This window comes from Cygnus atratus, chromosome 22, assembly GCF_013377495.2.
Source record: "Cygnus atratus isolate AKBS03 ecotype Queensland, Australia chromosome 22, CAtr_DNAZoo_HiC_assembly, whole genome shotgun sequence".
NCBI classification, from domain to species: Eukaryota; Metazoa; Chordata; class Aves; order Anseriformes; family Anatidae; genus Cygnus; species Cygnus atratus.
The window spans coordinates 7,894,291-7,921,585 of NC_066383.1; the positions used below are offsets into that span (position 1 = coordinate 7,894,291).

Here is a 27,295-nt window from a genome sequence, read left to right on the forward strand (position 1 = left end):
AGGGCGCGCGGAGGAGCCTGTGCCCGCAGCTGGAGTCCGCGCGGGGCCACGCGCGCCCCTGAGAAGGGAAGCGCTGCGCGCGGGGGCCGGCACCCGGCTCGGCTCCTCCCGCAGTGCCCGCAACCGCCATGGCTGGCTCGGCGCTACCGAGCCGCGCGCCGCCCCGGCTCCGCCGCGAGGTACGTCACTTCTGCCCCCGCGGTAGGCGGGTCGGCCCCGTCGGCGAGGCGCTGCGAGGGGCCGCTCCGTCAGCGACGTTGCCTGTGGCGAGCCCCGGCGGTCCTATGCGCTTGGCCGCGCTGTGGACGGGGGGCGCCGGCGGCAGCGGGGCTCCCCGGGCACAGCCGCTGCCTCGCGGCGATGCGTGGGGAAGCGGTGCGCGGCCCCGGCGGGCGGCGGCGCAGGGGAGAGCTGCGGGGGCTGGGGGTGGTGTCGGAGACGGCCGTCAGACGGAGGGAGCTCGCGGGGAGGGACGGCGGGGACCGGCGGCCTCTGGGCAACGCTGTCCCTGCCCGCCACCGCGGTGTTCGGCCGCCCGTGGCGGTTAACGGGCTCCCCGGGGAGCGCCTCCGAACCCGGCACCGCCTTGCTGTGTAAGAGCGAGCGACGGAGAGCGGGCTGCGGGGCTGTTGCCCAAGGCATTTCCTGAAGTGCTGGGGGAGAAAAAGTAAAATAAAAAAAATAAAAAGGAAAAATTTACTCCAGGTCTTTCTATGCCAGGAAACCCGTAACAGGTGTCTGGTCTTCAGGTGAACGCTTATGTTGGAAAGGCAGGACGGGCCTGATTCTGCCCACTGACATTGTGTTCAGATGTGAGTCGCTGAGCAGGAGGTGAAAACGCAGCAGAGGCATAAAGTCTGGTAGTGGCAAGAAGTATTTTCCTTTGCCCTATGTCTGTGTTTACAAGAAGCCTGGTGACCTGAGATGGTTTCCGATGGCTTTTTCTGGGTTGACAGCTGCTGCTGTACTGAAAGAGGCATTTTCTGGTCTGCTGTCTACTGAATTTATGTAAAAGCTGGTAAACTGTCGCTGAGTCTTAAATAAATTTTGAGGCAGACAGGTGTTACTGCAAGGGAAGAAAGTGCAGCACAGAGAGAGTGGTTGGCCAGAGATCTTCCTGCAGGTGTAGCAGCGGGAAGCATGGGGGAAGTGCCCCCATGGAACGTGACTTGTGAGAAAAGGAGGTGAAAGCATTTGCTGCTGTCCCTCTACGGTAAGGTTGGCTGGAGCTAAGAGCAGGTAACTGAATAGATTCCAGCTGGGTAATGTGCCGCATGCCTGGGGCGAATGTGTCAGTCAGCACAGATGGAAAAAGAGTGTAGTTCAGAGAAAGGTGTTTTTAATCAAGAGACAGGCTGTCGGGGAGCTTATTGTCCTGACCGCATTTGCCTTGCTCTTTCAGGCTGCCAGAAGAGAAGGCTCACAGCAGCAGCGACGAGGTTGCCTGGACAGATGTGCCGGTGGCTAAGGCCGTGCGGACCCGGGTGAAGAACCTGCCCGCGGGCACCAGAGAGGAAGGCAGGGAACGGAGAAGGTAGCTGCATGCTACGGCAAAGGCTGCCCCGCCGGGCCACGGGGAGGCGAGCGCTCCGCCACGCTCCGGCACCGGAAGAGCACGGCCTGGCTGCGGGAACGGCGGCGCCGTGCGCGGGCCGGGCCGGGCCGGGCCGGGCCGGGGGGGGTCCGCCTCCCGCCGCCGTTGTGCGCAGGCGGCCGCGGGGCGCCGCTGGGGCCGGGCGGCGGCCGCGAGCGGCGGGGGCCGAGCCTGGCCGACGTGCGCCGCGGGGCTGGGGGAAGGGCGGCGCGGCGCGGCCCGGCCCGGCCCTGCCCTCATCCTCTCCTCTCCGCGCCTGCAGGGAGGCGGCAGCGGCTGGGCCGGGGCCGGGCGGCGGTCCGTCCGGCATGCCTCCCGGCCCGCCGTGAGGCGCTGCGCCATGGGGCCGGATCCGGGCTGGACTGCGCTGGTGCTGCTCTTCGCTGCCTCGCTGCTCACCGTCGCGGCCTGGCTGCTCCAGTACTGGCGGTCGGCGGCCCTGTGGGCGCCGCCGCCGCGGCGGGCGCCAGCGGCGGAGGAGGCCGGGGCCCGGGCGCTGCTCGCTGCGCTGCTCGCCCTCCGGTCCCTGCGGGAGCAGTGGCAGCGGGCCTGGGTGCGAGCCCTCAACAGCCAGGCGCGCCGGCACGGGGTACGGCGGGGCGCGGGCGGCGGGACCCGGGCGGGCTGGGCCGGGCGTCGTGTTGGCGGTGAGCTGGGGGACGGGGGAGCCGGAGTCATCACCGTGAGGCTGAGAAGGGTACTCAGGCTTCGGTCGACTGGGGCTGCGACCCCTTTGTCCTCGGGCTCCGAGGAAACCTCCGTTAACGGGCTGCCAGTCAGGGACCCTGTGGTCTGGGCTGAGCTGTGCTGGCAAACACTCAGCGTGCCATCTTCTCCTTTTGGGCTGCTGTGTGTTGCTGTCTTCTGTACTTGAGGGATGGGGTGCGTAACTAAATGTGAGCATAATGTGGTTTTACAAACTTTGAGAAGTAGGTGTTCGGCAGCACGTTTTGCTTAAAATGGTCTGGGGCCTGAACCTTAGGTCTTCCCTTCCACAAGGAAGTAATTTCACAGCTCACGTTATCGGCAAGGCAAGGGCTTTTGCCTGCAAAAAAAGGCAAAAAAAACTTCTACAAGGGGAGACGGCTGACCACTACGTGGAAGTGTAGTTTGTCTCAAGGCAAGTTTTGTTGTCATTAAAAATACATAGAGTCAGCTTCTATAAGTATTGTGCAGGAATGAATGCAAAAGGGTTGTCTGTGTAGGATTGCTTACCTGTTACATGGCTGATGGTTTTACCTTCTAGATTATATTTTCTGCCTGTTACAGATCGATCTGGGAATTGACCTTTTCCAAATGATAACTTTTTTGTCTTATATAAGTTGTGTCTTCCTGTTTTGAGGTGTACCAGTGACCCTGCCGTAAAGCTAGGTATTACTTACTGCCACTGGTATTGACAGATTGACTGTTACTTTGTTTAATTGCATTCAGTCTTTTGCATTTCCACCTTAAGTTCTTTCCACTCTATGTATGGCACCATTTTTGCCTTGTTAGATTGACTTGGAAAAGTTAGCGTAGTTTCTCATTCATTGCTACCTGTAGTAAGTGAAATTGTGCTTTTTAACAGAGAAGTACAGTGGCATCTGGCCTCTTTTCTGCCTTTGATCTAGTTGGGTAAGTAGTAGTTCTAAGCAGTATTTAGAAAATTAGAAACTGGGAAATAGATGTTTATATCATTGTGTAGGCTCTGATGGTGTCAGAGAACAGAGTTTTTTACATTGGTTTTAGGATGAGCTTATCCTCTGGCAGGTTTTCGATAGATGAAGTATTTTATTCCCAAGAGTTCATGAAAAAATGGGACTTTTTCACAAACATGCGGTTTATCTGCCAGACATATGGATAAAGATTGAGGTGACTATCAAACTATAAGCTATGCCTCCTTCTGTGAATTTGGCTGCTCCTTCTCCATGGATTCTTTGTCTTTTATTTTCGTTTATTCTTAATTGCCTGCGCTTAGTTGTTGAATACAGAGAAAATGAGAAGGAGCCCCTTTCAAAGTAAGGTAAGATATTTTAATGAAGTGGAGGGGAAAAACACGACTGGCCCTGTTGTTGTGTTTGTGTTCCATTTCTTTTACTGGCTACTTGAAACAAATGTCTTCAGACACCTTCTTCGTAATCTATTAGCAAACAGTCCCTTAAGTATACCAAAGGCAGAAGTCATCTGTATTGCAAGCCTGACTTTTATGAGATAAGGTAGGACTGATTGTGAGTTATAGTCCAGTTAGGTATTGGTTAGATGATGTACTTGATCTTACAGGATGAGGTACAAGAATGAGAAGGTGGTACTGTGTAAGGTTGCTGTAGGACTACTTGCTGCAGGCTGTTGAAACTGAATCTTTTGTCTGGAATTAAACAAGACTAGATTGTGCACTGTGAGACTATGCCCTTGATAGTCGGGTAAGATATAAGAATCTTGACCTGGTGTTTAACATCAGCTGCTGTAACGCTTTCTTTTGCCTTCCTTCCTCCCTTTTCCCATCCCTTTTCTTCTCAATTTTACCCTAGTTGTGCAAATAGTCAGGTCCAGTGTTGAACTTGAGGTCTGCATACTGGAAAGGTGCTTCCTTTCATTGTGGAAAACTTCTGAATGTCAGGATATGCTTGGTTCATTTATTATGTGTAAGCTGAAACACTGTGGATCCTGCAGGTCTAGAGTTCTCGAAGCCAGCTCTTTATTTTGTGACTGAAAGCATGTTTGTTCCTACGCAGTGTTTGTTATATTGAGGGGACCTGCTGTCGTGAGTGACACTTGGTGACACCCCCCCACCCCGTTCGTGTCTATGGGGAAAAGTCTATGGGGACTGGTGAACAGTGTCCAGTTAAGTGACCAGCGTTGGTGCTTGATGAAAATGGAGGGGAGAGGATGCTCTTGGGTTGGCTAGAGTGAGTTCATTGGGACCTGTAACAAGAAGTGAAGTGTAATGCATTGCGGAGCGTATTTGCCTCTTTTAAGGTGCATGTCCTCTGGAGTCTTGGCCTCCCTGACAGGTTTGAGCTGTGATTGTATTGGGGTCATCTGTGACATTGGAATAGACTGCCCTATTGATAAGTTAGTTGAGGTTGGACTATGTGATCTTGGAGGTCTCTTCCAACCTAGATGGTTCTGTGATTAGACTGACCAAGCAGAGAGAAGGAGCTGTAAGGAGAGAGGCAAGGAGACCAAGAAGAAGTGAGATGATGCCTGTTCTGATACAGATTTGTTGCAAGCTTTCTGGGTGCTGTGCTTGGCAGAGTGTTCTTGGGGATGGAGAGCTTAAGTATGGGCAAGGTATGTGTTACTCAGATGATAACTTAATGGGGAAAGGGGAAGGAGACCGGCGCATGAAAGAAAGAAGAGAACTGATGAGCATGAAACTGGAGTTCTGGGTACTCTTGAAATAGAAAGCGTACTGACGAGGTGAGGCTATGGTGAGACGGGAAGTCCTCTGGTCGTGGAGAGAAGGGACTGATTTGATACCCTGGACTGACCTAGGAAGGTGAACATGCAGATCTGGTGGAGGAGGCTGGCAAGAAGAGGAAATGGCTGGTATAACTATTATGAAATGAGAAAATGCCCAAGACAGTACAGGACTGCAAGGGACTTTAGCCTACATGTGAAGGCTGGGGTGATAGTTAACAGTGAGGGATAGTTACATTTTTGCTGTCCTCGCCCTTTCTTCAGTGCTGGGTATGGGGAGGCAGTGGAGGCTCGGGGTTGAAGAGTTGTGGTCCCGTTGTCCAAAAGCTTGTCAGCTGGCAGTGGGGAGCGGCCCATTTCTCCATTGAGCATTTCAGTTTAGAGGCTTGATCACAGGGAGAGCTGCCTGGAGTCTGTGTTGAGAGGAGTCAGGGAGGGTAGAGTTGTGTTGTGGATGTCTCTGTGCTGGTAGGATTCACGGAAATGGACCAGAATGTCCCTGGGGCCCTATGTTAGACTTGGTTATCTTCTTTGAAACTGCCTGGGATACTGTGACCAGCGGGAACTAACGGATCTCTATTTTCATAGAGTTCAGTGCAAATCACATTTGAAGAGGGTCCTCAGTTACCACCAGCAGCAAATATAAGCTGTGTGACGTGCAAAGGCCAGTCGGACTGCAGCATGGTAAGGCTTTGCTGTTCTGAATTATAGCATGTGGGGTTTCTCTGTCGACTGATGGCATGTTCTACAGAGACTGCCAACACTTGTGTGATAGAGATTGCAGTTCTGGGGCTGTACATCCGTGGGCTCTGCAAGAGCGGGTAGAGCTGAGGTGTAGGGATGCTGAATCTGAATATCAGGGTAGTGCAGTGGAGAGAAGAGAGCTTCTGTCACTGATACATCCTTATTGCCTCATGTATGGAGTCTTAAATGGCAGATTTGCAGTACAGAACTGGAGCTGACAGTAAGCCTGATGTTTTCTTGCCACAATGGGTCAACCTTACCTATTGCTTTTATAGGTCTTGCCATCTTGCTTCTGCTTATTACCAAGGTCATAAACCTATTTGCTTTCTTTTCTCTATAGGTGCTTTACTGCCATCTGTCTGCAGAAGCCGTGAAATTCCCTGTCTCTGTAACGCAGCAGTCCCCAGCTGCTGTTTCTGTGGATACGTATCATGTCACTTTGTCTCTGCTGCAGGCCCAGGTAATGGTTGTAAAAAGTTTGCCATTGAATTTGTTCTTTTACCTAGCCCTACGCTGATGGAGGAAGGAGGCCTTGTTTTAGAAGGAGAATCTAGGTATTGCTAATGTTTGGCAGGGAGGCAAATGTTCCTGATAAGTGTGCTGAGTCCTGTTTACTGAGCATTATACTGCAGATCTTGGGTATGTAACGTCACTGTAGCAAAATCCACGATCAGAGAGATTCGAGGAGTGGCAATGTTTTTAAGCACTTCTTTAAAAAGCAAAGGTCCAGAGTTCAAAATCCCTTGCAGTGCAATGGATAGGGAAAGACACATCCTGTGTGTATGTCCAAATACTGTTTTGTCCTGTTATTGGTGTGGGAGAAAAAAATCCATGGTAAGAAATAATTTTCATGTCAGGAACTCCCCTAAATACATTCACAAGTTCGTGATTCAGATCTTCGTAGAATCATAGAAACACAAGGTTGGAAAGCACTTACAAGATCATCTAGTCCAACCATCCTCCTGTCACCAATACTACCCACTAAGCTACTAAATCATGTCTCGTAGCACCTTGTCCAGGTGCTTCTTGAACACCACGAGGTGACTCTACCACCTCTCTGGGCAGGCTGTTCCAGTTCCTGACTACTCTTTGAGAGGAAAAGTTTTTCCTGATACCTAATCTAAATCTCCCCAGGCGCATCTTGTGGCCATTTCCTCGAGTCCTATCACTGGTTATCTGAGAGAAGAGACTGACCCCCTCCTCATCACAACCTCCCCTCAGGAAGTTGTAGAGTGCAATAAGGTCTCCCCTGAGTCTCCTATTCCCCAGACTAAACAACCCCAGCTCCCTTAGCTGCTCCTCATAAGACTTGTGCTCAAGACCCCTCACCAGTTTTGTTGCCCTTCTCTGGACACGCTCCAGGGCCTCAGTGTCTTTCTTGTAGTGAGGGGCCCAACACTGAACACAGCACTCAAGGTGCGGCCTCACCAAAGGCTGAGTACAGGGGGACGATCACCTCCCTGGTCCTGCTGGCTACACTATTCCTGACACAAGCCAGGATGCCGTTGGCCTTCTTGGCCACCTGAGCACACTGCTGGCTCACGTTCAGCCAAGCATCGATCAGCACTCCCATCTTTTCTGCATTGAATATTGGAGATAGAGATGTTTTTTTCTGGAAAATAAACTGTGAAAGTGAAGTGGGTGCTAACTCCATAGTTTCTTTCTGGTTGGCTTTGCTTCTCCAGAGTTTTGTTTTCCCCTCATGCAGAAGGGGTTCTTGCTCTTGGTGGTATCTTGCTTGGATATTGCTTGATCTTTGACACTATACACAGAGACAGTGGAAGCAGAAGTAAATGTGGAGTAGTAGAGGCCAGTCCAATGCTACTGCAGACAGTTGAAAGTTCGTTATAGAATTCATTTACTTTCAAAAAGCTTTACTAAAATTTTCCAAGTAAGTTTATCAGATCATGATGGTTTCTTCTTGTGGCTCTGTTCCTCATTCCTTTGAATAGCTTCTCTCCTTCCTTGGTGTGTAGCGTGCCTGCTGCTGATCTAGTTGTGGCTGGCAGTTGCCATCACTTTTTCATCTTTGCTTAGTCTGTAGAGGCTAGGTGGTCTTTGTCAAACCTGGTCAAATTGCTTCTCTACTCACTGGAATTTTCTAGGTCTTCTTGTCTGTGCCTCCTGAAGTTTTGTGTTGATCGTTCTTGTAGGAAATTGCATGGGGTATTCTAATCGAGATCTTGCTGCTGCGTGGTGAAATGTATGTCTGCTGGTCAGAATACTTCAAGTACCATTTGTCCCAAATGTCTTGGCTCTTTTGTACACCTCGTGTCGGTTAGTTATTTGACTACTGTGTCCCAGATCTGTTGCTTTCAACAGATGACCTTAGATGTTCGTGTTAAAAAAATGTTCAAAAGTTGCTTGTCTTTCAGTTATTTTTGAGCTATGTTAAATTTCATTACGCTGTTTTTACTGGAGATGCTGAGTCAGGAGTTCTTCCTCTGTCATTCTGTTTCTGTATTAATGATGCCTTTTTTCTGCGTGGGTGCGGAACTTCTGAACTGAACTACAGAATGCTGTACAGTCTGGTTTGTTGTTGCAGACTGTTGGTGACCTGGATGAGTTTTCAGGCGCAGATCGTCTCCTAGAGACTTACAAATGGCTGTGCGTATGTTTGGTGGTGGTTAATAGATGTAGCTCAGCAAATATCCTGTATTGGTACCCAGCTTGCTCTTTCAGATTGTCCTGCAGGCTCTGTCTTTGACCAAAGAAATAACATAGTTTTCGCCTCTGACTGGCGTCTGGGCTTCCAAAGGCAGTGAGAAAGCTGGGTCTGAGTATGAAGTGATGAAACTTCTGCATTTCGTTACTCTCAGAGGCCCAGGACCACGTACGTTCTTACTTGCTGTCTTCAGTTGCTGCACGGACTGGCGTGGGGCCCTTTGTGTTGACGAATTTGAAACAGGGTAGAAAGTGCCTGATAAAAACAGTGTTCTTGACTGCATATTTGTTCTGGGTCAGGTGGAGATCCACTTGGAGGAGATACAGAATGAGGGTCTCCTGGTGTCATGGACATTCAAGGACAGACCAGACTTGAATCTGTCAGTTCTTCCAAGATTTCAACCTCGTGAGGTAAGCAAATGGGGAAACTGGACTCAAGCAGAGGAAGGGCAGGAGGGGTGGAAACAGTGTGCAGACAGGAAGAAGGCCGCTGCAAAGGAGAGAGTTTGACAGCTCAGTGTTGTGGCCCTTCTGTGGCAAGGAGGGGATTCTTTCACCCTGGAATCAATACTAGCTCAGCTATGTTAAGAGTTTATCCTTCAGAGAGCTGAAGCAGTAATGTTGCCTGTTCACCGAATTCCTCTTTACATCTGAACTCTGAATAGAGTCTGTGTAGCAAAAAAGGCTTTCAGTCTATGTAGGTTCTCCTGCTGTTTTTGCCAAATGCGTAGCTGCAAAATGAGCTGGGGTATTTTTTTTGGAGTTGTATAGTGTGCAGAAGCTATAGGTATTAGTGACTTGATGAGCTGAACACCAATGTGCTTGCGCTTCTGTGCCCCAAACAGTTCTGTTTGTTAGTTTTATTGACACCCTTGTTGCCTTATATTGAGTAGATGTAGGAATTTAGCTGTTCTTGTGAAGGTGTGGTAGTACCATCTCATGAGGCAGTGATGATGTGGCAAACTCTGAAGGCTTTATTGTCAAAATTCGTAATAGATGGACTACAGATGTAAAAGGTCAGTTTGGTTCATGCAGTTCATGCAGGTTATAATTGCCTGCAGCTATTACAGCAAAGCTTAAGCACTGAGGAGGAGGCATACAGGATAGAGGAAGAGTATATGGGAGGGTATTACTGGGAGAAAGGCTGTGTAGAGGCTTGAGAGGCAGTTGTACCTGTATAAGGAGAAAATGTATCTGCCTCGTTATGACATTCCTGTGTTTCCTTTTGATTTGTGGAGAGAAGAATGATGGGAGTGTGGGTCTGTCTACCATAAAGGATCTGATTGAGGATACCATTGTCAGCACACAGCCAGCCTTGATGGTACATCTGAAAGCCTGCACCGCAGGAACTGGTGCGGTAAGACTCTCCTTGCGATATTCATGCCTCGAACACTGTGCACTGGGGTGCTTCTGAGGGCTGAGACTTAGGCAGGAATCCGAGGGCTAAGTCTCACTTCTGAGCAACAGCCACAACCCTGGCTGTGCCGTCATAGGAACTGGGGTATTGTGGCATGGGAAGCAGGGAGAATTAGAGTGGGACAGACCGTCAGCAGTATAGGCATCTTCAGTTCCCCTTCTAGTAGCCAGCAAGCTCATTCCTGTCTGTCTCTTTTCCTGTCTGCCTTAAATTTCATATCTTAAGTAAGATGGGGGCTAACTGAAGGTTTGTAGCTTGGGGGGCCTGCAGCATCTCTGGATGGCTTTGTGGGTATTCCCATGAGGAGCACTTGGGAGGTGCAAGCACAAATGCCGTGTGTCTTACCACTGTCTGCTGACGAGAATGTCAAAGGTGTCAGTCTTCCTCTCATCATTCCTCAGGTATCCAGCAGTAAATTGACTCGGGATTCCCCATCCGGTGTAGTAGCAGGCCCTTTAGGTTCAAAGCTTTTACTACGGAATCTTCACGTGCTGAACTTGGGCTCCCAGGAAAAGGGAGGTAAGCCTGAAAACATGGTTCATCTGAAGCAGGGGAAGTGCAGAAATGGTGAGGTTAGAGTGCGTGGAGGTTTTGGGTGGCTTTGAATGGAAATATGCATACGTGTCCACTAAACTCTGCTGTATGTTGACAGGTACACATGTACTCGCTTTCTCTGTTGCAGGAGTTGAGGAGATATGCTGTGTCGTAGAGCTAGACAGTCCCCCGCAGCAGAAATGGATGAGGCCAGTGACAGCTGGCAGTGCCGGCACTGCTGCAGAGATGGAGTGGAATGAGGAGCTCGTTCTGTAAGTGCCTGCTGGTCTATTGGTTGTTGCAGTGGAGGCAGACTGGCGTAGTCTCTGGGTGTCATTACCACTCTGCAGTAACTGATGCAGGTGGTGTGGAGGTGATGTCTGTACAGTAGGGTGGTGTGTGTTTGTGCTGCCTGTGTGCTGGTCTGTGAGTTCCAGTGATCAGCCCCAACTCATGTGCATGTTATGTCCTGCTTCCCTGAACAGTGTGTGTTTTAACTGGATGGACGGAAGTGCTGATCATGGGGAGTGTGGGAGCATGAGGCCTGCCCTGGAGTTATCTGCCTTCCAGACAGATTGCCATCTTAACTTGCCCTGACAGCCTGCGCAGCCCTGCATAGGACATAAATTGAGTTTTCCTCTTCTTGCTTGCTGCCCCTTATTGTGTCCTCCAAAATAATGCACACTTACAGGAGCTTTGGAAAGATGATGAGGGTTGTGAGATTTGTGGGAGGGAAAATATATAATAGTCTTGTTTACTCTGTGGTAATTTTGCAAAGACTGCCTAATAGCAGCCTATCTATTTTTGTTTCAACAGTGAGTTGGGACCTAGAAGTAAGGAGCTGAAGCTACAGGTGCTGGGGAACAGTGGCAGAGGTGAAGGTAAGTACAGGAGGCCATAAAATGGATTCTAATACAAGGTGACAGAAAGGCCTAAGGGACTTGCTGTGCTTTGAGCCTGTGGATCTTCTTTGTAGTTATGATGTATTATGAACAGGATTATATCTGATATCTGCACAGGGTTTTTGTATCCAACTTTTTTTGAGCCTTTGACTGGGTGAAGTAACTCTCAAGTCTGTTGTTCTTAGTTAAAGGCTCTTAGTGACCTTTTTGGTACCTGGGAGGTTCCCATGGCCTGCACTTTCTAACCTAGAAGCAGTGAGAGGGATGCAGATATTTGCCACCAGGTATTGGAAGAACAGTGCAAAGGGCTCTTAAGTCTTGTGATTTTTAGTCAGCTAGGGACTAATTACAGCACCTATTTTTGAAGGAGGCCACAAAAGCCCAGGTTCTTTAATGTGGTTAATTTGTGCAAAGCATAGCCTCCTCTGCTGAATCTGGGAGCTACTGGAGCCAAGGGGATCTGATTTGTTGGCCTGTGGGACCACTTTCCAAAAGCACAGGGAGCTTGTGAGAGGTCTGAGGTGCTGAAGTTGTGTGGTGTTTTTTTTTTCTCCTCTTCCCTCTTGCAGATGTGCTGCTGGCACATACTACTCTTTTGCTTGATCCTTTGAGCAAACGGCCATCCGGGAGACAGATCTGCTCTCTGGCCCCTGGAGCTGGGCAGTCACTGGCTGCTGAAGCTAGCATCGTAGTGGAGGTGAGCGGGCAACCAAGCTCTGTGAATGCATGACCTGGAAATATTTGTAATGCGAGGCTCTAGCTGGAAATCAGCATTGCTAGGCCTGCGCTTGTTGCAGGGGACCAACAGACACCTAGGCTGAGGAGGTGTATCACCTTGGCCTTAGTCCCTGAGCTTTCCTCTGTTTGGCTGACATTGTAGTGAGAATGGCTCCTTGGTGCCTGGAGGGGTAGCTCTTGTCATCCATATCGCCTGCCTTTACTACTGAGAGGAGGAGAGCCCCCTCTGAGCTGTGTCTTACCCTTTGTAGCTGCTATACCAGGATTCTTCTACATCTCTAAATGCTCAGCACGCCACATCTCTGCGTACCAGCATCACCCCCACCAAGAAGGTGGAGATGGACCGGACCATCATGCCTGATGGCACGATCGTGACTACTGTCACCACAATTCAGTCCCGGCCCAAGGCCGACTGCAAGCTGGGTGAGGCTGCCCTAAGGCAGGAGTCTTGTAAAGGTGGTTTGGGGTGGGGTGGGGTATATTCCTGAGTCTGTTTACGCAGGCAGCAGTAAAACTGTTTTGCCATCGTATGTTGTGGTTGTTGTGGACTCGCACCTTAAGTATTGGATGAGGGGGCGGTGCTTTTGGCTTCTCAGTTACTAATGTCTTGTGGCTGTCTGGAGACTAGTATGTAGCCTTGAGGGAGGGAATTGATGTAGCCCAGCTGGGGAGAGTTGTGAGAGGGACAAGCCTCTCTGACATCTTTTGGTGGCAGGACTGACCTGTGTATACTGGTGTTGCATAACTTCTGCGTGATGTTGTGCTACGTGTTTTGGCTTTCTTCCTCTTTTTTCATCACTGCTAAATAAATTACGCTCTATGTACTGATCACAGGCTTGAAAACACGTTGACATTGCTTGCTAGTGGTTGGTGCTGCTCAGTGTCTGTTTGATGTCTTGGTTAATGTGGTGCTGGATATTCTGTGAGGCAGGGCTGGGAAACAGCACAAGCAGGGCCTTGTGACAGGGTTGCTTCGCATGTCTTGTTCCAATAGGCTTCTTGCAACTTCAGTGCTGCAAAGCCTCATGGCAGCAGACTCTGCAGGCTCTCTGCGGGGGGTGGGAGGGAGGGATGGGGCACAATACGGTGATGAAGTTGCCTAAACCTCATCTCCACTTACTGTTGTCTCTGCCTGTCTTTCACCATGAAGATTCACCCTCAAGATCACCATCCAAGGTGGAAGTGACTGAAAAAAAGACAACGGTTCTTTTGGAGAGCAGCTGTCCTCGCAGCCTTTTGCCCAGCAGTAGCAGTAAGTGCTTGCAAGTCAGAAGTTCCTACTGGAGCGATGATGTTCCTTAGCCTTTCTTGAAGAGTGTCTGTCTGAATGTGGGTCTTTGAACTCATCTGCACTTGCTGCAGAAGAGTAAGTCCGAGTGATTGAGTGAAGAGGGTAAGGAGGAGGGCAGGTAAAAGAAATTCCACCGTGGCTCTCTGGTCCATGACTATGGCTGTTTCCTTGCTTGACAAGAACATCCCTAAGTTCTCTGGAGCCAATGAGATTTGGTCATATTGTACTTGGCATCTCTGTGTGTCTCTGAAATAGAATGCTGCAGCTCTTTGGATGCTTTGTGGCTGAGGCTGTGAGACCTCCTGGGAGTCTCTGGAAATCTTTCTTAAGTGGGAGGTGGGAATGGTATTTTAATGATATGCCTTTAGGAACTTCAAACTTCACAGGTGCCTGAAAGACTTGAGAGCTCTACAGAGCATTCTTCTTTTAGTTTGTTTGGGCAAGTCTGTAATAAATACTGTTCTCTACCTTCACTTACACATAGTCGCCTGTTAAAAGCATCATGGTCAGCAAGTAACCTCTTCCCTGTGCTGAAGGATGCTACTTCAAGTGTTGGTATCTTTCTTGTTGCTCAGGGGACAGCCAGATGCCTAATGGCTTGGATCCGGTGGCTGAGACGGCAATCAGGCAGCTAACTGAGACAAATAACAAGCCCGCAAAGAAGACCCCAACAAAACGTAGCACGCTGATCATCTCGGGAGTTTCAAAGGTCTCTGGCAGTTAGGGGGCTCCATTTCCTGTCTGGGAGGCTATTTCTATGGATGTCTGTGTAAAACCACCCTATTCTGTAGGGAATGGTGTGGAAAAGTACCAGCACAGAGGACTTGCTCAGCAGAGCCTTTTTGCTGCGTCCTTGCATTTTGTCGCTGCTTCCCGTCAAAGGTACCTCGCCAGTCTGCAGGGCAGCTGCCAATGGAAGTTCACAAAGCATTGGCAGCAGAAAGGGAAGCTTTTGCATTAGTCATTTGGGAACCTCATGGAGAATGTAAGGAGTTATCCTGGGACTTTCCTATGTGAGAGAGGGAAGTGCTGCAAAATGCCATGGAATCAGATATCTTCCAGTATGTTTCAGCAAAAAGTGACCGCTGCACATCTGTGCTTTTTTAGCACTGATGAGCAGAATCGGAGACAAATGCAATCCTTTAGACTCTGCCTTCCTGTCTGACTTTTTAACCCCCTCCAGGTACCTATTGCTCAAGATGAAATGGCACTTTCTCTGGGTTATGCTGCATCCATGGAGGCCACAGTGTATGGGGCTTCTGGGGCGGTGAGTGCAGCTGACCAGATGCATGATTCCACTGAATCGTCACAGCTGCTGGAAGCGTCGCCATCAGGACAAGGGGCCAGTCAGGAGCTGGATGAGACAACGCGATCAGACATCTCTGAGAGACCATCCATGGAAGATGTTGAATCTGAAACTGGCTCCACAGGAGCCCTTGAGACCAGGAGCTTGAAAGATCACAAAGGTGAGGTTGAACTAGGGTACAGTAGCTAATGTCAGCTTGTGCCTGAGGACAAAGTGACAGCTGAGTTCCCTGCCCTGAGTTAAGGGTCTGCAGCCAGCTTTTGGGGCGGTGAAGAGTGGCTTCCAGTGGAGCCCTGGAAGAGCCCACATATCTTCTATGCTCCCTGCTGAATTGGTTTCAAACACCTTTATGCAGTTACCCGGTTCCCGTACGCTTTATGGTTTGTGTGCTGTCTTAGATGGAAGCCCTTTGTAGCTTGCACGTTCCCAAGACCCTGTTTTGACTCCCTTGTTTGCACGTCAGACCCATGTCTGTAAATAGTGATTCCTCCTCCGAATTCTGATGCTGCTATGGCACAGAAACAGAGGCTGCCCAATAGCAGATTGTGTGGACCTCAATGCCTTCCCTATTTCTCCATTAGCATCAAAGTAGCTAGCTCTTCTTACACCATAGGATGTCCGCACAGACTCCCTGATTTTAAATTGTGGGGCAGGTCTGCCCTGACTGAGATGTTTTTTTGGAGTTTCTAGGGTTGCATCATTTAGGCAGACTGCATGCCTTGGATTTATTTGCTTGAAGCTGTTACAGTTACAGCTAACTACAGCTAGTTACAACTAGCTACTAAACAAAAGTGAGCCCCAGATCTCAATTTCTCAGAATGAGAGTGGGGCAGGTTTTTTTTTTTTTTTTTGGGGGGGGGGGGTGGGGGGTATTGTACCTTGTTACAGTGTGAACTGTGTTGATCCTTTGTTTGCATGTCAGTGGGTGAAAAAGTGTCTGGCCCAGATCCACAAGAGACATGGTGGGCAGGGAAAAGAAGGAAGAAGAAAACCAAAACCCCTTTTCTGTAGGAAATGCTGCTGTAGCATTGAATAATGTGCAGGTTTTGGATATGGCTTTTTGTACCCTTTTGGTGCTGGCAGTGATCAGCATCTCCATCCTGTCCTGCCTCGGTTTATCACCTGGAGCCATCACTGTTATTTTTCTCCAGATTTGGACAGCTTGTGAAAGTACAGGCAGCTGTGCTGAGGGCTTGATGACCAACTAATCTGGATGCTCTTGAGACAGTCTAGTCTGAGATGCCTTTTCACTGTTGTGTGTTCCTGCTGGTGTCTCCACACTGTGACATTCCCACTCATTTTCCATTCACACCAATTTTACCTTTTAAGTTACAATTCTCCATGACTCTGCTAAAGTGAGGATGTTGCTGCATAAAAGGACGTTTACGTACAGGACACGTGCCAGCGTTTAGTGAAACAGCTTGTGGGTATTGCAGTCTGCCCTGAATGTAGACTTTGCCTTGAGGTTGGGAGCTGAGATTCGCTGACCTGCTGTGTGCTTTTGCTGCTCAGGCCAAAAGAGGTCTCCTGCCTCTTGTATGAGAGTGGCCAAATGACACGGTGCATTTGTTGCCCCTGAGACTTGCCAGGGCAGGATCCCATTGTGGTTTCCATCTCCTTCTTTTCTGTCTTTGCAGTTAGCTTTCTTCGGAGTGGTACCAAGCTCATCTTCAGGAGAAAGACCAAGCAGAAGGAAGCCGGCCTGAGCCAGTCACATGATGACTTGTCCAATGTCACCACTAGTTCTGCCAGCAAGAAGAAAGCCGGCAGCTTCTCCCACCGCCTCATCAAACGCTTCTCCTTCAAGTCTAAATCCAAACCTAAAGCTAACGACAGCACAACAGGTGAGAACTGAAGGAGGGAGATGCTGGTTGGAAAGATTATACAGAAATCCTATTTTAGTCTTTTGTCTTCCCACTCCATGGTATCTGAGTTCTGCAGTCCAGTTCCTTCCAACCTTGGCAGAGGGAAGACACCCCAGTGCTTTACACTGTTTGGGGAGCAAAGGTAGTGTACCCAGGGCTGAGACTGCACAGCCTTCTCTGACTGTTATGCTCTCCCCAAAAAAATCCAGCAGGCATGCTAATCCCCTTGGGGTTCCCAGGAGCTGCAGAAGTGACTCTGTATAGCTGTCCAGCCTCACTAGGTGCTTCCTGGGACCTTTCAAGTGACAGCCTCAGAGTTAAAAACTGAGAAACTGCCAAGTTACCTGCATTTTCAAGAGCTGCGGAATGTAGCCTTGCTCCATTCTGCTCTTGAGAGAGAATGGTGCAGTTGCTGGCCATTCTGTTGTTGCTCCTTCTCGATGCAGAGGCTGTAACGTGACTGAGGTGTGGTGTGGGATGATGTGTGCATTCCTGGGCTATGTGCTGTGAGCAGAACAAGCTGCTGTTCCCCACCCAGATCAGCTGTTGGAATGGTCTCCGTTTCAGAAGGTGTGGAGGGTGCCTTTTTTCTGTGCTATACTGATGAAGAAAGGAGTCTAAGAAGGAGGAAACCTTAACCGCTAGATGAGTTTTTGCAGAAGACCAAGTCCTTGCAAGAACATCTGTTTGCTGCTTTTGGTGCTTCTTTATCTATGTTCTGGAGTGGGGAAGGGGCCATGCTACATATTTGTACCAGCCATCTTCCTGTACAAGTGGAACTGTTGTCCTTGTAGGTGGTTAGGGCCATCTCTGGTAGGGCACTGGGGAAACAGAGGCTATGGTCCAGTTCTGTAGTTCTCTTTAGCGGTTCTAACTCCAGTGACTGACGTGCTGGGGATGAATAGTGAGGAACGTGGCAATGCTAGCGAAAGGGCAGTGTGATGTGGAACCTGAGGCTGTGTGGTGTAATGAGTGAGGAGCTTACATGTTTTCACTGATGAAAGGCATTTCTTGTAGTAAAAAGCCTTTCTTGATGGCGTGTGAACTAACCTTCTTCTAGAAAATGTTATCCTCTATGTTTAAAGTGTGGGCCTTTCTGCAGCGGGTGTTTTTTGAGGGAGAGCTGCATGGGGGGAAAAATCAGCTGCTTGCACAGGAGGAATCTGCCCTTCTAAATGAATGTTTTTCCAGTCTCTTGAAAGACGTGCATTGTGAATATCCCAAGAGGCCCTATTTGGATGAGTGTAGCAACACTTCTTAGAAAAATGCGTATTAATTGTTAAAGTAGATTGTTTGAATGGAAGCTCTTGCTTTTCTGCAGAGCTGTAGAGATAGGGAAATGGGTCAAAGGGGAGGAAAAGAAATATGGTAGAGAGATCATGTAAGCCTGGCTGGGTTCTTTAGCTCTGCTCTCCTGTTAAAATACCTCCTGACGTGGGGGCTGTTGCTATACTTCATTTAAGATGCAACACAATTGGAAAAGTAGTAGTACTCTGAAATTGTTTGTGATACAATGCATTGTGTTATTCAGAAGGACAAATCCTGGGTTACTGATAAGGCCATGTGCTATTTCCAAAGACTGGAATGTGTTTGGTATGCCGTTGTGAAACAATTTACAGGCAGGAATTTTAGAGTGCATCTCAAAAGTATCAGGAAGTTGGGAAGGCCAGAGTCACCTGGGGCTTGGATTGAAAGTGCTGATGTATGTCAAAAGAAGAAAGGATTCTCATTCTGAAACTGTATGTTCCCTACAAGGTTGGACATGCCAGATAAATGGGACTGTTCTAGCTGGCTGACCAGGAACTTCTCCATCTATTTCTTCTGGTTTGGAAGTCTTTATGTTATCCCCAAGCTCTTTCATATAGTTTATCCTTTGTTTCTTTACTTGTCCGTATGGTACTATGGCTAGACCCTTATGTCTTCAGTAGCGAGCTGCATTGTGCACTACAGATGTCAGAGTGCTTGCCCTTTCTCACCAAAAATCATTTTCCTTGATGCAAGTAAATAGTTCCTGCTGTACCACTTCTGGAAGTTGGCAGTCTGTGGCTGGCCTCTAGTGATCCAGCTGCTGGTTTGTTGTAGCCTTCCTTCTCCAGGTTGGTTGGGGAGTCATTTGTGGCACTGTCATTCACAGGTGTGCCCTTGTTCCCAGAGCCTCAGGGTTTGGTTCCAGTTGGGTGTTCTCTCTTGCACCATCGCTCTGTCACTAACATTACTTGACACTCTGTTTTTTGTCGTTGTTCTTTCTTAAATGTGCTGGCTGACCCTAGACAGCGCCACTTCTCTAGTGGGATGGCTGTGAAACCTTGCATTAGAAATGGCTGTTTGAACTGAAGGGAACTTTAGGAAGAGCCAGCAGCTTTTCAGTTACAGATTTATAATTGGACCTTCTGTGAGTCTATTTTAATATTCACATGTTCTTTAAAACCACGAGCAGTGTGAGCTACCTTGGCATGGAGTTGCTGCTGGCAAATGCCCAGGGCTCCCACCTGTACTTCTGGAATGTGAATTTGGGACTTGTGTGTGTAAGAAGGGCTGTGAGGGATAGCAAGTGCTGCCTTTCTTGGCACTTGGTCACTGGAAAATGTCAGTGAGGTTCTCCTCTGGTAAACGCTTAGCTAGTTTTTAACTAGAATAGTTTGCTCTACCTTGCAGGAAGGAGGTGATAGGAAAGCTCGAAGTAAAGCCAAAACTAGAGTTCCTCACCAGCCTAAGGGGACTGAGGATTTTTTTCTAGCTGCATAAGATGGGCAATTCCTGGAATACATCCATGGGCCTTACTGAACTTGTTCCCACTTTGTGGGATACTCCAGGATATGGCTGCTAATGAGCGGCAATGGAATTACTATTTTTGATTTTGAGCTTTGACCTGTCGGAAATATTTGGAATATCCTGCGCTGTTGTCCATGGAATGAATGGTACACAGGGTGCACAATAGTGATTGTGTATTCTCCCTTGAATTTTTGGTGGCGCTCTTTATCACAGGCAGTATATTGGATATGAAAGTTTGTATCTGGCTAGATATCTGGCTTGCAGCGGAAAGGGTTATTGTCAAGTTCAGATGGAGTATATCCCCAAACATTAATTCCTGCATCTGCTTATGTTTTCTTTCTGCCACATCATTGCTCCTCAAAGTTCTACAGTGTAGGACTGATATTGTAGCCTTTTAATTTCCTACAAAATCTTCTCTGAGTGCAGAATATTTTTTTCAGAGTATTTGGGTAAGCTGGTGTTTGAAGGACAGTGGGGCAAGGGAGAATGGCACAACTGTGTGCACTTGGAGTATTTTACTTTTGGTACGTTACTGATTTAACGCATCCATCCTTCATATCTGTACATGATTTCCTTTCTCTCGTGCAAGGTTAGTTTTGTCTTCCAAAGTATTAAGTGTCTGTTTTTTTTGTAGTCCTGGCTATGTGAGCATGTGTGAATCTCCTGACTTACTGAAGCCAAGAATGGTAACAAATCCACCTTGAGGGGAGATGTGATTATCGGCCTGAGAAACGATTCTTGTATCCTAATATCCTAACTTTCTCAAAAGGAAGGGGAAGGTCATGGAAGTCTCTGGTCTCCAGAAACTGTAGAGAAGGTCCCATGGAGTTTTCACTCATAAAACTGATGTATAAAAAATCTGTTTGTATTCAGTCACTGCTTGTGCTTTCTGCTTTAAAACAAAAGAAATGGTGTTTGCAATCAGCTTTTCCCTGTTTAACTTCTTGTGGGTACTCATGCCCTCGCCTTGGTGCCATTGCAGGGTCTGTGGTATTTCATAAGGACTGGGACCCCAGAGTAACAACAGTGTGCAGCAGGGGCTGCCATCTAACTTTTTGGACTCAAAAGATCTGCCATTGGTGTCTTAAGGGCAGGCTCAATATTTGCACCTCATGAAATTGATCCTTGACCAAATATGTGGGGGAAGAGGAGTGTCAGAGCGGTGGACTTAAACAAAGAGATGCTTCTGAAAGAGTTCAGCCTACTTATGTGAGCCTATATTCCAAATGCAACGTTTCATTGCTGGCTACGCAAGTAGAAAGAGTGACTTAAATAAAGCCAAAGTATACTTTTTTTTCTTCTCCCTGGTGTTTTAGCTGAACAGAGTTAGGATTTACATATACCATGTATTTTCACTTCTTTGAAAAAAAACAGATTGCTCTAGCTGTATGCTTGTAACTATAGTTGTCTGGACACACCCTTTCTCCCTGTTTTGGTAAGGCTTTTAAGAACCTTCCTGTTGAAAAGCCCTTAGCATCTGCCTGCAAAGGGTATTCTGTGATTCTGTAGCCTATTAAAGAGAGAGAAAAAACATTCATGTGAATGAAGGGGACTGCAAAACCTCGTTTCGGGGGGGGGGGGGGGGGGGGGGGTACTGTAGGCTTTAATGTGGTGGAACTTGACTGAGGCCTGGTAGGACAGGGACTCTTTGTCAGGTGATAGGGTTGGAATTAGATGATCTTGAAGGTCCCTTCCAGTCTAAAACATTCTATGGTTCCATGATTTGGAGAGGAGGTTCAAAGCATGTACAATCCAAAGGAAGAGGGATTGTATACATGCATATGTGTTTGCATGTACTTGTGAACGGTGTGTTTTCTGTGAATACCGATCACACTGCAAAGTGAATGGACAGGGTCAGTTAGTGGGCCGGGCGAATGGCCTTAGGAGCCTCTGTGGTATCCACGAAATATTTCTAACCCTGATATACCTCCCCAGAGGTCAACTTGAGAAAGACAATCTAGATACTGCACCTGCGAATGCCCTCAAAATGCTTTTGTAGTTGAGGATGGGTTTTTAGGCAGATTTGGCTGAAGTGGGCGAGAGAGGGTGGAGACTCTTTCCAGCTGGTTGGAAAGCAGTTCAGGGGAGGGGAGTGTCATGAAAACTTCACACCGATGTGAGTGTAAGAGGCACGTCCTGTTTCTACACTAGATCTGTGTGTATGTCAGTGTGTATGCTAAAAAGTGTTCTTCGTTTTATTTTTCGATTTGTTTTTAGAGATGCTGCTTCATGTGACAGCTACTCTCGTTTCCTGTTTGCTAATCCTGTAGAGAGGTTGTTACTGGGTAGCTGGTGAGATGCTTGACCGTTGGGTGGATGGTATTTGCGTGTTCTGGAGTCTTTTGCCTTGTTCTCCCTTCCCTGCCCCTAGTTCATGGTGAGTGTAATGATAGAGTAACAGTTCTGTTGGTGGTCAAACTTCTGGAAAAGGTCTTTGTCTACGTGTAAGAATCACAGCTCTTTCTACAAGCGTAACTGCTCCGTACCACCTGTCCTTGCTTGTAGAGGCACTGGACCAAATACCCATGCTGAATCTGAATTAGCACCCCTCCTTTTGTGTGCTTTTGTATTATTTTTTTTGTACTTTAATACCTTCTTTCTGGGTGGCTTATTTTAACCCCAGATTGTTTAAAGGAAAACAAAAATAGGAACTGTGTAGTTACTTAAGAGATGAAAATAAAATGACTTAATTCAGAGTAAATGAATGAAGTTCTTGCCACTTTGTAAATGTTGAAGAATTCCATTGCTGTGTAATGGCTGAACCTGTTAACTTATTAAAACACATGGAAATGAAAACTTGATCGTGAGTCTTACTTCACAGCTGCTGAAGTGTTGTGTGTGGGCCATTGATCACTGTAGAAGTCCGGAGCAGCAGTGGATCTGCAGCCCTGTTTTGTAAGATTGTCACCTCTGAACAGCCCTTTTTGCTGAAACCAGACACGAGTTTACAGTCTGCAAGCCTTCAGCAAGTGATGTACATTTTGGCTCTTCCTGTTTTCTCTCTCTTAATCTCGCCGTACTTCTCCCTCTCTTGTTGATTCTCTCTATAGCCCTCTGGGTGGCTGGCTGTCCCTCTCTCCCCCCTCTCTTCTTGCAGCCTTTTCCCTTTTCCCTATTTTTTTTTCCCCCCTCCATCTTCAGCCTGCAGGCTCTGGCTCCAGGCGGTCACTGTTCCCCCGGATGGAGGAATGGCGGAGGGGGGACGGGGCGCTCCCCCCGGGGAGGGGGGTGGGGGGGTGGAACGGAACGGGTTGGGGGGGGGGGCCGCGCAGCCGCTCTGGGAGCGCTCTGAGGGCTCCGGGACTTCTGCGGAGTCGGCGGCTGAGAGCGTCGTGCCCCGCAGCATGCCGGGAGTTGTGGTCTTTGGACTCCGGGCTTCCGATCGGTCACGTTGGTTTCCGGGGCATGCCGGGAAGTGTAGCTCCGCGTAGCCGCTCGGCTTCCATGCCAAGAGCGGCACGTTGCTCTGGACAGTCATTTCCTCCCCGAGACGGCGCGGGGTGCATTTTTCTGCCGTTTTCACGTGTGGCTTTCCACATGTTTCCCGCTGCTTCCATTAAAGAGAGAAGGCTTTGCGAAGCCGTGACTACCGTTCTTGGCACGGGAGCGGTGGCGCCCTCTGCCGCCACCTCCTGGCCAGAAAGCGGTACTGCAGGCGGGGCGGCGACGCGGACGCGCTCTTGGCTCCGCGACGCCTATCTGCCGCCGTTTGCTGGCGAGATGTTGGTACTGCAGGCGGAGCGGCTGGCGGAGGGAAAGCGCTGGGGGGGGGGGGCGGCACTGCGGCGCAGGCGCGGGTCTGCGGGCGCCGGGCTGCAGGTCGGGAAGCCCGGCGCTGGCTCCGCCGTGTCCGCAGTATCAGGCCGCCTGGAGCGTCTTGTCCCGCAGCAAGCCGGGAGTTCTGAGCTTCCCGTTGGCCACGTTGGGTTCGTTATTATTATCTCCCGGCCTTTTTTGTCCTATTAAAAAATGCTGTTGTTCACCTTGCCGCCGCTCAGCTTCCCAGCCGGGAGCGGCACGTTGTTCAGGGCAGTTATTTCCTCCCCGAGACGGCGTGGGGTGCATTTTTCTGCCGTTTTCATTTGTGGTTTTCCGGGAGACGGTTTGGGAAGCTGTGCCTGCCGTCCTCGGGACGAGCGCAGTAGCGCCCCCCTGCCGCCACATGCTGGCGGAAAAGCGGTACTGCAGGCGCAACGGTGCGGCCCGTGCGCTGGTGCGGCGCAGTAGCGCCCTCTGCCTCCACCTGCTGGCCAGAAATAAATAACAGCAGGCTGAGCGGCGAAGCGCATGCGCAACGGCGTCCAGGCGCTCTCTGCCGCCACCTCTGGCCGAAAAGCGGAACTGCAGGCTGTCGGGAGCTGCGCATGAGCGGTAGAGCCCAGACGCCCTCTGCCGCCCCCTCTGGCGAAACGGCGGTACTGCAGGCTGAGCGACGTTGCGCAAGCGCGGTGTTGCCCGGGTTAGGAGTAAGGGTTAGGATTAGCGTTAGATTTAGGGGTAAGGGGATTAGGGTTACGGCCCTTTTAGGGTTAGGGGTTAAGGTTTGGGTTAGGGTTAAGGTGAGAGTGTTGTCAGCCTGGTCATCCCTTATCTGAAGCGAAGGGAAGACGTTCAGGTGTTTCCCTCCGAGGGTCTGAGGTGAGGCTGTTTGGGACAGAGGAGCAGCGTGGCAGGTGGTCGCTTGCGAGCACAGTGGTCATTTTGTCCTTTAGTATTCCCAGGTGGCATGGGTGATGCTGGCTGCTCCTTTCGAGCTTGGATCTAACTTCCAGGTACAGAGGCAAGTGGACTGCTGTTTTGAAATGATAAAATTAAATATGGGGTCACTTATGCTGTTGAGGGATGGGTGCTAATGCTGGCAGCTGAATGTTTATCTTCTGTGTTTTTCTTTGTTCAGGCGGAAACGCAGTGTGCAGTACAGGACGTCACGACCCGAGCTACCTCTGGAGTGACTCTGGTGAGTGATGAACAGAGGTAGCTGTTATTTTTGGGATGCGGTTGTCACTGCAGTTATTTTCCTACATCAAATAGAGTAAAATTCCAGTTTTTCTTTTAGAAGTGCTATGGGTGGCTTCAGAGAACAGGATGGAAGCATCTGCCGTGTGGGGTAGGTAAGCGGCTGAGGTAAAGGAGCGGATGAGAGTGGCTTTTGCTGCTGTGGTTGCTTTCTCTTCCATTTATCAGGTGCCACAGGGAAAGTGGGCTGTGATAGTCTTTAGAATAGGAGCAAAGCAGGTCACTTGAATGCTGTGTGGTTCCTGAGACAGGTGTTGTAGAGGAAAAAGGTGGTCTGGCGTGGCAGTTCCTGATGGTGCTCTTCCTCGGTAGGTGAAGAGGAGCCTGAAGCCCCACCCTGCGTAGCCTGAGCACGCCTCGCTGAGGATGAAGCCTGCTTTCCAGCAGTTCCCAAAGGCACGCTGGGGCTGAAATGCTGTGTCTGTGTTTGGGCTGGGGTTGTGCCTTGGTGAGTGTGAGGATGGGTTTTAAGTCGGTGCAGCAGAGGGCCAGGATCCAGTGTCCTGTAGTGTGTTTTGACCCATCAGCATAGTCTTTTGGTTTTCAGGTAGCCTACTTAAGTACATGATTTATGTTGCCAGTGATGTTATTACATGGCATTGAGTTTTTTTTTTTGGCGTGTAATCTGTTATGCTCCTAGATTTTTCATGCTGTGTAAAAGAAAGGTTTGAGCTAATTCCCGCTGAAAAAATTTCAGTTACTTGCGTGGTCATAGCGTCCTTTCAATATTCAAAGCTGCAGCAAAAGCACGGGGATTGTTGCTTCTAGAAACACCCCAGTTCTCTTGTCTGCACTCCGCATGCTGTTGAGCTAAAGCAGATTAAAAAAAAAAACAAACAAAAAAAACAAAAAACACCACAGCTGCTGCTGCTCCTGCTCTCTTTCTACTTTCTTGTGCTTTGCCCCTCCCCTTTCCCAGGTGATTGGGTTTGGGTGCTGGGCGGGGCCAAATGGTATATGAGCCCCAGGTATGCCATCAGAGAGCTCATTCTGCATGGGCTGCTCTTTGGGGTAAGTGCTTTGTTTTTCCTTCAGTCAGTTGCAGGGGTCTTTGGGCAGATTGGAGTCTATGGATTTCTAGATTTTAAATGCTTTGAAATCGACTTACTAGAGGGATATGTAGCAGAGGTTGCTGGCTTGCTTGTTTTTGGGATGGTGGGATATGCATCTGGTTTTGGGTTTTATTTGAATCTCTAGATGTATCAAACCACTTGTGTAACTCTCCAGAGGACTAAAAAGAGCTTGATTACATACTACAAGAGGCTTGACCACGTAGGTGCAGTATTACCAAGAGACTGAGCAGGGTTGTATCAGAATTACCTTTTTCATCTGTAAAGGGTAAGTCTGTGAATACCCCTGCCAGGGCTGCTGTGTGCGCATGGCTTTTTGGCATTTGTGGAGCTCAGTTGTTTTTTTTTCTGTGTGTGTATGTTCTTACTTTTTGTTTTTTGAGGGGCAAATAGTGTGTGTGCTGAGCGTGGTTGGCAGGAGGAGATGGGGAGTTGTCTGGCAGGGGAGCTGTTCAGGACTGGTAGGTTTGGTTTCTAGGAGCGTGTGGCATCCTTCCTGTGCGATGCCACTGATTGTTGGGCAGGAATGTTCCACCTCGTGTGTCTTAAACAATGTAGCTTGTGCAGTGTGTGTTGTGTGGCCCGGGCAGAGTTTGCCGCGGTGCTGTGATGAGCGAAGAATCTCAGAGCTGGTGAGCAGCTGAAGTAAAGGAGCTGGGAAGAGAGAGGTATTGCAGCAGGTACGCTGTGGCTGTGAGGTGGGTGCCTCAGGGTGTGCTTTACTCTTGTCTCTGCAGGTACTTCGTGCAGTCTTGGACAGGGAAATCCCCATGTCACGGAGCAGTGAGGGAAGGTGAGAGTGTTGTCAGCCTGGTCATCCCTTATCCGAAGGGAAGACATTCAGGTGTTTCCCTCTGAGGGTCTGAGGTGAGGCTGTTTGGGACAGAGGAGCAGTGTGGCAGGTGGTCGCTTGCGAGCACAGTGGTCATTTTGTCCTTTAGTATTCCCAGGTGGCGTGGGTGATGCTGGCTGTTCCTTTCGAGCTTGGATCTAACTTCCAGGTACAGAGGCAAGTGGACTGCTGTTTTGAAACGATAACATTATATATGGGGTCACTTATGTTGTTGAGGGATGGGTGCTAATGCTGGCAGCTGAACGTTTATCTTCTGACTGTGTTTTCCTTTGTTCAGGCTGAAACACAGTGTGCAGTACAGGATGTCAAGACCCGAGCTATCTCTGGAGCGACTCTGGTGAGTGAACAGAGGTAGCTGTTATTTTTGGCTGTGGCTGTGACTGCAGTTATTTTACTACATCAAATAGAGTAAAATTCCAGTTTCTCTTTTAGAGGAGCTATAGGTGGCTTCAGAGAAGGGGTGGAAGCATCTGCCATGTGGGGTAGGTAAGGAGCTGAGGTAAAGGAGCAGATGAGAGTAACTGTCCTGAGGGTGCTGTGGCTTTTGCTGCAGTGGTTGCTTTCTCTTCTGTTTATCAGGTGCCACAGGCAAGGTGGGCTGTGATAGTATTCAGAACAGGAGCAAAGCAGGTCACTCAAATGCTGTTTGGTTCCTGAGACAGGTGTTGTAGAGGAGAAAAGCTTTCAATATTCAAAGCTGAAGCAAAAATAAATAAACCACAGCTGCTGCTTCTCCTCTTTCTACTTTCTTGTGCTTTGCCCCTCCCCTTTTTCAGGTGATTGGCTTTGGGTTCCAGGCAGGGCCTAGTGGTAACTGAGTCACAGGCATCCCTTCAGAGAGCTCATTCTGCCTGGGCTGCACTTTGGGGTAAGTGCTTTGGTTTTCCTTCAGTCAGTTGCAGGGGTCTTTAAGTGGGTCAGAGTCTATGGACTGATGGGTTTCCAAGTAGAGACCGGTACGCACATCTTTGTGAGGTAACAACTAGTAGGATCTGTTAGAGTAAACCAATCTAGTAATAGGTGCCTGTATTGCATGCAGCTCTTATTCAGGTGAGTAATTGTTACAGCGTGCTTACGGATAGGATGGCAATGTTACTTTGTGTGTTTGCTTTGTGGTTCTGGGTCCCTTA

General features: G+C 49.0%; 1 protein-coding gene across 6 annotated transcripts; it reads left to right on the forward strand.

The window, feature by feature from the left end:
• The first annotated feature begins 54 nt into the window (after window positions 1–54).
• Window positions 55–26,880, forward strand: C2CD2L (C2CD2 like). Of its 6 annotated transcripts, XR_007709103.1 has the most exons (22): window positions 1,935–2,183; window positions 5,582–5,677; window positions 6,078–6,197; window positions 8,702–8,812; window positions 9,645–9,758; window positions 10,220–10,337; window positions 10,501–10,624; window positions 11,169–11,233; window positions 11,824–11,951; window positions 12,244–12,415; window positions 13,143–13,244; window positions 13,859–13,992; window positions 14,467–14,749; window positions 16,227–16,433; window positions 24,124–24,183; window positions 24,283–24,337; window positions 24,555–24,690; window positions 26,050–26,105; window positions 26,254–26,313; window positions 26,443–26,516; window positions 26,598–26,647; window positions 26,745–26,880. XR_007709103.1 is itself a non-coding variant. In XM_050715033.1 (17 exons), the coding sequence occupies exons 1-17, from the start codon at window positions 1,935–1,937 to the stop codon at window positions 24,556–24,558; spliced, it is 2,142 nt and encodes a 713-aa protein (XP_050570990.1). In that variant the 3' UTR covers window positions 24,559–24,937. The 6 variants fall into 6 exon arrangements, 5 of the variants coding, with proteins under 5 accessions (XP_050570991.1, XP_035411600.1, XP_050570990.1 ...); XM_050715033.1 differs by lacking the exons at window positions 26,050–26,105; window positions 26,254–26,313; window positions 26,443–26,516; window positions 26,598–26,647; window positions 26,745–26,880 and having other exon boundaries at window positions 24,555–24,937; XM_050715034.1 differs by lacking the exons at window positions 1,935–2,183; window positions 24,124–24,183; window positions 24,283–24,337; ... (4 more) ...; window positions 26,598–26,647; window positions 26,745–26,880 and adding exons at window positions 55–179; window positions 1,403–1,534; window positions 20,209–20,763.
• Window positions 26,881–27,295: the final 415 nt, after the last annotated feature.

Excerpts from the sequence above, each read along its gene's own strand:
- C2CD2L (XM_035555707.2), top strand. The coding sequence starts at position 1,935 with ATGGGGCCGGATCCGGGCTGGACTGCGCTGGTGCTGCTCTTCGCTGCC. Across the intron at positions 13,993-14,466 it reads TCATCTCGGGAGTTTCAAAG|GTACCTATTGCTCAAGATGA; the intron begins GTCTCTGGCAGT and ends AACCCCCTCCAG. Across the intron at positions 14,750-16,226 it reads GAGCTTGAAAGATCACAAAG|TTAGCTTTCTTCGGAGTGGT; the intron begins GTGAGGTTGAAC and ends CTGTCTTTGCAG.